Source organism: Equus przewalskii, chromosome 28, assembly GCF_037783145.1.
Source record: "Equus przewalskii isolate Varuska chromosome 28, EquPr2, whole genome shotgun sequence".
Taxonomy (NCBI): domain Eukaryota; kingdom Metazoa; phylum Chordata; class Mammalia; order Perissodactyla; family Equidae; genus Equus; species Equus przewalskii.
In genome coordinates this window covers 25,934,115-25,946,708 of record NC_091858.1, presented here as the reverse complement: position 1 = coordinate 25,946,708, position 12,594 = coordinate 25,934,115, and the positions used below count along the sequence as shown (strand labels likewise).

The 12,594-nt window shown below is 38.3% G+C and overlaps 1 protein-coding gene across 17 annotated transcripts in view; it reads left to right on the top strand.

Moving 5' to 3' along the window:
* Nucleotides 1–12,594, top strand: part of TENM3 (teneurin transmembrane protein 3) — a 2,420,957-nt gene that overhangs the window by 2,254,196 nt on the left and 154,167 nt on the right. For all 17 annotated transcript variants that reach the window (XM_070598205.1, XM_070598211.1, XM_070598209.1 and 14 more), the window contains one exon: nucleotides 10,083–10,321. In XM_070598205.1, the coding sequence (XP_070454306.1) occupies nucleotides 10,083–10,321 (239 nt within the window). The remainder of the gene's footprint in view (nucleotides 1–10,082; nucleotides 10,322–12,594) is intronic.

Here is a 12,594-nt window from a genome sequence, read left to right as displayed (position 1 = left end):
TAACCCTCAACTACATAAGTTCACGGGGCCCTACCAAAACCTGTGCTTCCATAATTAGTCTGGTTGAACTGTTTTCATGTGAAAGATAAGTGACTGCAGAATACCTTTTGCAGTCTTATGCAGATGCTAGTGTGGGTGGGCTTATCCCTGAAAATTCTTAGCAGCCTCTGCAATCTCTTAGTTCTGGAATCTTACAGAGCTCTGAGGGCCATCATGTTCGACTGATGGAGATTTCTTTCCAAGTAGCTAGGTACAGTAAGTAATTGTACTAGATGTCTCTGGATATCTGTTGAGAATCAGTTGCTAAAAGGTAAGGAAAACAAACAGGAACCCAGCCTTGCTTGAGTAAGAACAGGTAATTTTTTATATGGGCTTTCTTGCTTTCGTTTTCTGTTCAATAGCTGCCAGAAATTTTCTGTTTCCTTGCGTCACTCTCTAAAACACATCCTTTAAATAACCTGCCTTTTCAGCCTTTTAATCAGTTATAAACACATTGCTAAATACACCTTTAGTAGATAATCCAGTTCGCTTTGGAATTTAAAATTCAGAGCTTGATAGTGAAAATTCTACAGACTGTGATAATGAAGCACAGGTTTTAAGTGTTCAAATGCTTGGACAGTAGTTAGTATCATCTTTCAGGTATATCGTTTCTTTCAAGTATATACTGACAAATATTTTGGGCTCTTTTAATTCCTCCAGATTTAGTAAATATACTCTCAGTTACAGACTACAGATAATTAAATGAGATAGATAATGGGCAATATGGAAGGAAGATAACACATAGTAATTAAATGTTGTATATTTTGACAATTTTTAAGAAGTACTTTATCTTAAATGAATTTTAGGCAAACTGTCCATTGTTTTGACATCATCAAGTGACTAAAGCTATTTTGAACTCAGTAGTTAATTTTAGCCTTCATATATTTCCAGGTAAATTTAATCCATAAGTGTGGGATTCATTTGCTTTAGATCTGAAAATGTCATTTTGGAAGAGTCGTTTGATGTTGAGGAAATCTTGTGAGACCTTTAATAAGCCTCTTAAATCCAGGAAGTTATATTTTGCCGGAAGGAAAAGGAACCTGTAGCTTAAACTTTCCTTAGCTCTTAAGTGAGAACTTCAGATTCTGAAAAGGTGGTAAATTTTGCCAAGTATAGGCAATCTTTCTTCTCATTGGTGCATTGTCTTTGAAATCAGAGCATCTAATTTGAATCAAGCAATCTATAGTCTAGGTAAATGTTTCATTGATTTGCCTAGAAACATAAGTAGAAGGCAGGACATCAAAACGTTTTATTCAAACAGTTCGCACTTAGTTTGATGTAAATCACTCTCTTGTTCAATAGAGACTATAAGAAGAGGAAGAAGGCATCAACATTTCCTGTGCTGTATTAAGATATAATAGGTTATATACAATAGAAATATTTTTCCAGGTGTCTGTCTCTAATAAAAGGCTCCAGCTGCACCTTTGGGACAGAAACAGAACGCTACTACACGTTTTATTCTAATCATTTGCTCTATTTGTTACTCTCTAAAAAGGTTTTTAACACTGTATAAAACATGGAAGAAAAAAATCTATTTTCTATGAAGATAACCAATTATGAAGTTAATCTAATTAAAATTTCATTCAGTGGTTGCACGCTTTCTTTTTAACTCTATTTTCTATTTTAATGTCCCATTGAGGAAATGACTCAAACCGCTTTGAATGATCCTCTAACACATTTTCCAGGGATGCTTTTCATTTTGGTCTGTATCATTTCCAACTTATTAAACCATGTTCTTGATATGAGAAGAATAACATGATTCTGTTAACCTCCTGAACAAAAGATTAGTATGAACTGATTTGTTTCCTGGTGACCCTTGTAAGCTTATAATTTAATTATATATTAGAACTTATTTAATTTTGTACTTGATGTTAGGATCTTTTTCGATGAGCACTGATATATTAATATTATATATGGTATAATATAGAAAGGCACATTTAAATTTACTCAAAAAATCTGATTATTTCTCCACTGAAAATCTTATGATAGTAAGTTTTGTGGTTATTATTTTGGAAGACAAAATCAACCCAAAGTTACTAAGGAAAAAAGCATACAATCTAAGAGATGGAGTGAAAAAGCAAAACAAATTGTGAGAAGCAATTGTGAGTGGCCTGAGATAAGAGTAGGTAAAAATGATGACTGGACATATAGAAGTGATTCGGTGTGCTGTACGGGTCCAGTATTTAAAACATGACATTTCATCTGAGAGTAGAAGAAAATTTGAAATGAGAATGTTACTTTTGCCTCTTCTCTGCCTCCACAGAATAGATTAAAAAGAGGAAGTTGAGGTATAAGAACTCAGAAGACCTTCTGCACCCGAGCAAAAAAAAAAAAGAAGAAAGAAAGAAATGCTGTAAAGGAAAGATGCAAGATGCTATGACAGTTGAACAGCGGGTGGGAGGAAGGGGCAGGCAGGATAGACGAGTAATTGAAAATTACCCCTATGTCCGTCAGTTAGAGAGCCCTAAAAGATAGAGTTGCTAACAGTGACCAAAAGGCAGGAATGGGGACAGCAAGAAAGATGAGTAGATTCAGTCTTTGTCCCTACTAATTTTAAATTTGTGACATGACCCAGAGAAAGACACATCACAGAATTGGTTAGAAATAGAAGCTAGAACAGAAGATGGAAGCAGCAATGAAAAGGTTGGTCTTAGGGCAGATCAACAAAGAAACACATCTTTCAACTTAAGAAGGAAAACGAGCAACTATTAATTGTGCTTAATGGAGAGTAATCCTTCCCATTTATGCTTCCGTTGCTACCTGGCCTTACAGTTAATGATGCAGGGCAGTTCCACAGTTCTTGTCCGGTTGTTGTTGTTGTTAATAGAATCCCCCTCAAGATTCCAAAGCCACAAAGCAACTGTTAGTGTTCAGTGACCTTCTGCACCAGCTGTCTTTTGGGCTTTGAAATTGATTTTCCTTGTCTTGGTGTCTGATAGTCTCTCTTCAAGTGTGCCTCTCTAGTTCATCACCAGAGTGAAAACGGTGGCACAGATAGCTGAGGAACTGGAAGCAGGCATCACGCAGGGCATCATTAGAAACATCAGAACTGAATCAGCCTGCGCCAGTGTCCTCTGTGTTAAAAAGAAGCCGCTGATGGTTCTGCTGCTTTATTGCTGAATACAATGGGGAATATTCTCACAGGATTCACTTTTTTCATTCCCAAATATGGTCTGAGAAATAAAGAAAATTTCTGCCTTTATTCTACAAACCGCATGTGGATGCCAGGTCAAAACCATATGTTTTTGATAGTAATTTTTGCAGACTTTTTTGTACGTGAGAAGCATATTCCCAAGGCTGTATGACCTGGCAAAGAGTCACAGGATGGGAAAAGACTGTAATGACACAGAAATATGTGCCTTAGAGAGAATTAGGTGTTAAATAATTTTCTCATATAGAAAGACGTTGTATACTTTTCATATAGCTAAATTTAAATATTCATTTATCTGTTGATTCAGTAAATATTTGTAGAACTCTAGACATAAACTAATCATTGTGTTGGAACTTGAAACAGTTAAAACAAAGTCCTGGGCTTAAAGCTATTACATTAGTCACAGTATACACTCGTCAGTGTTTTATATTTTCTGTGTTGCAATGGAAAGGACATCGTTGCCTTTGGAAAGAAGGCATCCTGTCTGAACCTAAAAATTAACAAATTCCTACTAAATCAGAAACCAGATGTTCTTCTCTATAGAAAGTATGTTGACATGGCCCTTTTCTGCTATTCTAGTTAATGTCTAAGAGGTTTTTACATGTGTGTTTTAGCACATCTACTTTGAGGCCTAATTTTACCTAAAGGAATCATTCTCACATGAGTGACGCCATTTGTTTGTAAATGGTTTCAAAATACATCAATTTAAACAATCTTTACAAATTCTTTCTATACTTTTATTAGAAAGCCATCTAAAAATATTGAAAACCAGTGATTTTAAAATATAGTACACTGGTGATTTGGCTTCTCTTTCAATGTTTTATAATGTTTTTGTATTTATTATACACATATATCTCCGAGGCACAAATTTGATGCCCCTCTGAAATGAGTAGTCATGTAGACAAGAAGGGGAAATGTACTTCTGAGATTTGAAGTCCGGGGCCCAAAAAATAGAATTGAATTCTATTTTCTCTTGCAGCAACAAAAGTAAATTTGTGTATTACATAAGATAGAAACTCTTTCAAGGTAAAGAGGTCTTAAGTTCCACTAATATTGATAAATAATGTATTTTTGAATATTACATCTTTGTTTTCAACAATGTGTCAGAGTTTCTTTTTGCTCTAAGAAGAATGATTTCATAGCAATTCAAGCCTAGTTCTTTTTTTTTTTTCCTCTTAAAGATTGGCACCTGGGCTAACAACTGTTGCCAATCTTTTTTTTTTCTGCTTTATCTCCCCAAACCCCCCCTGTACACAGTTGTACATCTTAGTTGCAGTTCCTTCTAGTTGTGGGATGTGGGACGCCACCTCAACATGGCCTGACGAGCAGTGCCATGTCCGTGCCCAGGATCCGAACCCTGGGCCTCCGCAGCGGAGCACACGAACTTAACCACTAGGCCACGGAGCCGGCCCCTCAAGCCTAGTTCTTAAGAGAGTTCTTTGCCAGCAGGACCAAAGCTGATGGACACCATGTATTGATATCACAGATTTGAAAATTGACACAGATGTGTCTAATTTTGGGGTTTTGTTAAGAAGATTAGCCCTGAGCTAACATCTGCTGACAATCCTCCTCTTTTTGCTGAGGAAGACTGGCCCTGAGCTAACATCCGTGCCCATCTTCCTCTACTCTATATGTGGGATGCCTACCACAGCATTGCTTTGCCAAGCGGTGCCGTGTCCGCACCTGGGATCCAAACAAGTGAACCCTGGGCCACTGAAGCAGAACGTGCGCACTTAACAACTGTACCACCGGGCCAGCCCCAGATGTGTCTAATTTGAGGTTGGCAGTTGTCTGGCTCATGGTCTTGCACACAGTAGGTTCATGTTTTTAGTGTCGAGGCTAAGATCGTAATCTTTAGAGTCCCATAGGCTCAGGTTCAAATCCCATTTCCCATTGAGAAATGACCCAAACCACTCTGAACAAAGCTATAACACATTTTCTGTGGATGCTTTTCATTTTGGTCCCTATATCCTCCAACTTTTATTTATTTATTTTTATTCTACTAGTTTATTTATTTGTTAGCCATGGGTCCTTGTCCAAGGTACGTAATTTCTCTGAGACTCAATTTGCGTGTTGGCACAATGGTCACCATTTCATTTATTTTGCAATATTTATTGAGCAACTGCTGTGTGCCAGGAACTTTCTAAGTCCTGAAAATACTTAGAGGTGAATAAGATTTCATGGGGTTTACATTCCAATGGGAGAAGACAGACAATAAATTTATGCAGTGGATACAGCATTCTTACCCATCAGCTTAGTATCTAGATAACTTTATTTTTTTACATTTCTGTCTGTGTTTTATTTGAAACTCTCATTCCTAGGAACTTTCCTCAGGTCATTTGGGTCTCTCCCTCTCCTCCTCCGCCCCCTTCATGATGATACTGTGAGCACAGCAGGGAGCACCTGGGCTGCAGTCTTCTCCACCTGAGTCTTTTCCACCTGATGCTGAGCTTTCCTGCTGTCTGTGTGTTCACTGTTAGTTGCCGTGTTATTGCTGAGAGAGCCTTGAGTTCTATGTGTGTGGCCCCTTCGGGTCCAGTGGAATACTCTACCATTTCTCTGCTACCCTCAAAGCCATAGAAGTAATTCTGCTTCTTACAGATGACGCTGAGGCGCAGGAATCTTAGGGAGACTGTCTCTAACTGCATCACCTAGACACTCCAGGCATCAGCTTTCTCTTTGGGATCCTCTTACTTCTGCAGGTCTCTGTCTGAGATTTAAGGCACAGATTTCTCTGCTCTCAGGTGCCCTGATACACTGTGTAGCCTCTATTCTCCAGCACCCCACCAGGGGAGCCAGGAACAGGCCTTCTGTCCCTGAGGCACAGTGAATCTTCTGCCCTCATCCATTCCCATCCAGCTCCCTCTTTCTAACCTTTAATAAGAAAATTCTCTACTCTAAGAGGAATCTTTTTCTCCTGTAGTCTATTTATTTCAAGCATTTTGGCTATATCCCAAATCTTCTGTTTCTACTTCTCCCTCAGAGGTTCTTCATGGTACCTAAGACTGAGGCAAGAGACTCTGTCGTTGGCCATAGGCCTACATACTGGTTGCTGTTCAAATGCTGCTTGTTTGTGTGTGTGTAGCTTCTTCACATAGCTCTCTGCTATTTCTATACCTTCAAGTACCCTCAAGCTTGGCGTGGAAGTAGCAGAGAGCACCTCAGACTTCTCTGGAGACTTGCCACCTCCCCAGGGGTGCTGCCTGCAAAGCAGAGGGCAGGCTTCTTTCTCTGGGACCTATTGAATCCTCTGCTCTCATCAGCATCCCTCTGGTTCTCTTCTTGCTCCCAGCTGAAGGTATTCTCCTAGGCTGGAGGGAAACTCCTTTTTATCTCACACTGTATTTCTCCCAAACATTATGGTTCTACCCCAGTCCACTCCATTTCATCCAGTAGACTGGGCTTTAGGAAACCAGCAAGACCCTCTGGCTATTTCGATTTCTCATCTTGTCTCATCTCACCTGGAGGCAATGAGATAAAACAGCTGCTGGAATTGAGAGAGTTGAGGTGGAGCAAAGACAGAAAGGGGAAAATTTTCAGGGAGAAAAAGCACACTTGAAATAGTATTTAAAAAATTTGACCTGCCACACAAGTAAACAAATAAACAGGAACTGATGGTAATAAGCTCTTTGAAGGAACTGAGCTTGATGATATGATGGAGAGCAGAGGGACCGGGGCTTTAGTAGGATCTTCCTCCAGGTGCATCTGTCTGTCCAGCCTTCCCTTCATCTTCCCCAAGAGGAGTGGATATGCATCCTTCCGAATGCTTTTTTTAATCCTTGCCGATGGTGTGGAGGGAACACTCTGTCACTATGCGTGTGAGCCTCTTGCTCACTCTTCATGTATAATCCTAAAAAATCTAGATCAGGGGGTCAACTGCAGTTCACAGGCCAAATCCAGCCTGTCACCTGTTTTTGTGGTGATCTTGAGCTAAGAATGGTTTTTACATCTTTAAGTGGTCAAAAAAAGTGAAAAGAATATTTCATGACATGGGAAAATTATATGAAATTAAGATTTCTATGTCCATAAATAAAGTTTTATTTGAATCAGTCACGCTCAACATTTATGGGTGCTGTCATGATATAACAGCAGAGTTGGGATGGTCTGGCCAGAAAAGCCTAAAATATTCACTCTCTGGTCATTCATAGGAAAAGGTTGCTGCACCTCGTCCCAAGGATCAGGTTTCTCCTTGACAGGATACAGTCCATTTTCTCATCCAGAGTACATGCCAGTGTGTGGATCGCCAATATCAAATTTGTAAACCAGCCAATTCGTTTTGTATGCATTGGGTTTTTTTTTTAAGATTTTATTAATTTTGTTTTTTCTTCTTCTCCCCAAAGCACTCCGGTACATAGTTGTATATTTCACTTGTGGGTCCTTCTAGTTGTGGCAAGTGGGATGCCGCCTCAGCATGGCTTGATGAGTGGTGCTAGGTCCGCACCCAGGATCTGAACTGGCAAAACCCTGGGCCATCAAAGCAAAGCGCACGAACTTAGCCACTCGGTCATGGGGCCAGCCCCTTGTGTGCACCGGTTTTGAGGGTATTACATTTTGAATTGGGATTTTAAAGTCTTCAGATGACAATTTTTGGTCTTTTGGAATATAGATTCCAATAAATGAATTTGGGAAGAAAAATACCTAATGCATTATTGAGCATTTAGCTTGTGTTGGATGCTAATATAAACACATCATATATGTTACTTCATTTAATCCTCGTAAAATGACTATATATATATATATTATATATATAATAGGTTTTATTATTCCCATCTTACAGATGATTAACCAAGACACAGAAAATCTGAGTAACTTACCAAACATCATCCCACTAATTATAGGTGACGTCTGGATTTGAACCAGACAGTCGGGTTCCAGAGCTCACATTCTTCGTCACCATGCTGAGTTGAATATGGTAATTGGCACTAAAAATGCTGCTTCCAACATACCACTTAATTCAGACTCTAAATGTTGAAATTTGCTTTATAAAGTAGTTGTATGGGGAAAAAGGGATTCACAATCACTTGCTAGTATAATTGATAGAAGTAGTAGCTTATCATTTGCATCTGTTCTAATTTCGTGGTCAACAAAGCGTTTTTAGATACATTAACTGGTTTACAACCCTGTGTGATAAGTAAATCGTTAGCTCCATTTTGTTGATGAAAAACTAAAAAATAAAACAAAAACCTGAGGCTTCCTAGGATCACATAACTAGGAAATGATAGACCAGGAACTCAAACCCAGATCTTCTGATTTCTCATCCAGAATTCTTTCCCGTATCCCTCTGTTAGGCAGACTTTCATGACTTTTCCGTGTCTGTACACGAGCTACATTATTGTTCACAGTAATTCTCTGTAAGTGGACTCTTTGTAACTTAACTACCTGGTTAGCCTTTCCTAACCAATTGTATACATAAAATCATGAGTTTGATCCTCTTTTATTTATCATTATGTTGTGCTTACTATATTCCAAGCTCTTCACAGTAAATGCTAACTCATTTAAGTCTCATAACAAGCCCTGCGAAGTAGGTAGTACTGTTGTCCCCATTTTACAGATTAAGAAACCAAAACACAGAGAGAGATTAAGGAACGTGCGCAAGCACACATACCTAGTAAGTAGTAAAGCAGGACCTGAACCTTAGCAGTCTAGCTTCCAAGTTCTGTCCTTGTCAACCCTTAACTTGTTTGATACATTAATCTATTTTCTAATGCACATTAAAGTAATTACTTGAATGTTAAAATTAAAAATATTCAGCTGTGTACCATCTAAAATCGTCTTGTGTAAAGACTGTACTGTACCATGGTGGAATATTCCAGGATTCCTACAATTTCATGAATATGAAAGAGAGAGAACCCTCTGTTGATTTCATCGAACGTGTTATTAAGAAGGATAAGCATACATGTTAAGACACACACTCAATACACTATAAATTGCCAACATAGTGTGAAATGTAAACCATGACAAACATGGCCCTTTTTTTAAAATTTGGAGACTTTTATTGTTAATAGGAATCTTGAAAGTAGCCATCTTTCCTGAAGAATTCCTAAGACAATAGTTTTGTCATCTGATCATTGTTTCTGTTTAAACATTTTGGAAGTAAGACAGCATACAACTTTAGAGGCAGTTTGCTCCCCTGTTGTACAGCTCAGTTGTTAGGAAATCTTTCTATATTTGATCTAAAACCCGCTTCACTGACCCCTTCATTTGTTTAGGTTGATTTTAGAAAGTGTTCTGTGATTCCTCCCTTTCTCTCCCCTCCAGCAGATTTGCCTTCCTGTTGTGTTTGACAGAAGCTAAAAATAAAATTAGTTTGCATCCCTTGAGAACTGACCAGCTGCCTGTGGCCAAGCTTGATGGTACTTACTAGTGGGGGAGCAGGCTAGGATTGGAATGTTTCCATGGGCATCCAGAAGATAAGTCAGTCTGCAGACCACCAGCGTGATCATGCATACTTGTGTTTATATGAGTATATCTTCTCACATAGCAGTAAGTTCACATGTAACGACAAAGTAGTCAGATTTGTTTTCTTAAGTGGAATGTGAAGATGTTCTTAAGGCAATTCACAAAGGGAAGTTCCAAAATGGTTTTGCACTGGAAATGGTATGATTAGAATAACTTTGTAGTCTCTCAAGATCTCTACTTAAAGGGACAGTGATCGTTTGTATGCATAAATACTGCTCTAGACAAGACAAATCAGGCTCTTTCATCAGAGTCATTTTTATGAGTTGGGTTTTTTTGGTTCAAATATTTCCTTAATTTCTAATTTTTTTTAATTATATGAGGTCAATGATTAAAAGAGAGAGACAGAAGGAGAGGAGAACTGATGCGTAGCTGTCTCTGTCTCTCACATTTTTAACGTATTTGCATCTTATAATGATATTCTCCCGTTCCACAGGCATTTCCTATTCAAAACAGGAACAGGGACAACGCCACTGTTCAGTACTGCAACCCCAGGATACACAATGGCATCTGGTTCTGTTTATTCGCCGCCCACTCGGCCACTACCTAGAAACACCCTATCAAGAAGTGCTTTTAAATTCAAGAAATCTTCAAAGTACTGTAGCTGGAAATGTACTGCCCTGTGCGCTGTAGGGGTCTCAGTGCTCCTGGCAATACTCCTATCCTATTTTATAGGTAAGAACAAATTTCCAGAATTATTCTGTTTGTAAATCGGGATGTTATATTGTTGTTTTGTTGGCTTTATCTATTTGGTGAAAAGGTATACTATGAGTTCATATTTTCTAGGGAAGGGGTTGGTAATGAGACATTATAAATCACAGGGTATTTTATGTAATTCTCAGCAAATTAGGTAAATAGAAAAGCTGCATTTGCATGAAGAACAAGGTATATTCCTGGACACAGACTACGGTGTACTTTTGTGTTTGACTTATCCCTCATGAAACGTGGGTAACTCTAGGACATGTCATGGACGCAGAATAATTCATGCACTTGCAGGAATGAACACTGTGCAGGAATCTCCTTCAGTGCATAGTCAATAGGGAGCTCTCTGCTGCTTGTGATATTACACGTCTTTCAGCCAACTCAGCTATCTAAATGTAAAACTCACCACTCAGGACCATCAGCGTGCACTCAGGAACGCTCTCCAGAGAACTGCGCATCCATAAAACGATGAACGGGTTGCATCCTCATTCATATATGTGGATTTTTCAGCTTTTCTGATGTAGTATTGATCATGTTTTTCATTTACTAGTAACCCAATGATGGAAGCTGCTAATAGAAGTTGTAAATTTTTCTTTTATTTAACCATTTCAGAACATATATGAGCATTCAAACTATTGGAAATTGCTTTTTAAAATGTCTGAAATGACCACATCAGATTTTGATTTCCTTGTAAGTGTAGGGAAAGGCCTACCACATGGAAATACTAGTGGTGTCCACTGAGACAAATCACAGGCTGTGCGGGTTATGCAACAAGAACAGCAGCCGGTGATGCGTCCTCAAATTTACAAAGCGATTTGTGATGCGCCATGAAATTCTGTCGCTGAGTAAGAGTATTACAGAGCGGTATATACAATGGTATGATGCCTTTGCAGTGAGCCAGTTCTATCATTAGCCATAATACTCCTTAGTTATAAACTGTGTACTTTGGAAAGTGAAATAACCATTTCAAGTCACAATTCTTTTTAAGAGAAAAATAGAATTTTAGAGCGTGAAGGAACTTTCGAGATAATCGAGTCGGGGATGGCGACTTATGTACTGGTACTGCCGATTCTTTGACCATGGCAGACATCGCTAATGAACCAGGACACTCTTTCCCACTGACCCTGGCTACAGCCTCATTATCCTCCTTACGTGCTTCACACAGCACCTCATCTAGCCACTGTCCATCAGAGACGAGAGCAAGATGAAGCCTTTTTGTAATTTTTCAATCTAAGTTAACTCCCTTCTTGTAAAAATGGTCAAACCAGCTGCCAAAAGGGATGTCACTTGGCCAAGATCAAACACTAATAATCAATGCTATGCTGTCTCATAATCCTCAAGGTAAATGAGGAATATCACCACAACAAAAATCAGAATTCAGAGACAGATTTCTAGTATTCAGCTAGCAAATATCCAGCCATCAAGAGAATCTCTTCTAGTTAGCTGTATAAATTCTTTGTATCTGTCAGCAGTGTGCAGCTAAAGAATTTTAAGTGATTCCAAAAGGCACCAGTCATAAATGGGATATAATACATTAAGCATATGTATTTGTAGGGGATTTTTTTTTTACTAGAGTACATGCCAAATAGATAGATAAATACTATTCGGGGCTGAAATTCAATGTCTGTGTTGTTGATATGTTGTCAGACGTCCTTTCTGATTGTAACTGCCTGTGTTGTACCCATTGTTAAGTATTTTGAATATCAGCAATGGTACTCTTTCATTTTATTTACGTTGTGTGACTAGCAGGAAAAAAAGCATTTTTGTATGAGATTAGGTCACTATTATTCATGAGACTTGTACTCTTTTCAAGGATCCATTACTGAATATCATTGAGGATCAGACTTCTAAGTAAAAACTCAAAATGTTCCTTTTTTTCAAATTTCCTGTTTTTTGCTGTTTAATAGCTTAGTATCCTCCTTTATTCCTACCAATACCACTATCGTATCTTCTCCCTTTGATTTTATCTTTCACAAATTACATAATTAATATACTCACGTACTCTTGTCAGTTCAACAGATATTTGTTGAACTTTTGTTACAATCTAGTTATTGTGCTGCCAGTTAAGGCAATACAATCCAAGAGTTATCTGGCAAAAATTACTTCTCTCAACAAAGAATTATCTCATACTTTTATTGCTTTCCTTAAGCACAAATATAGTTAGAATTTTCACCAGTCTTCCTGTGCTTATGTCACTACCAGATTAACGCAATGATTTTTTTGTTTAAATCAGGTAAGAGATTTCA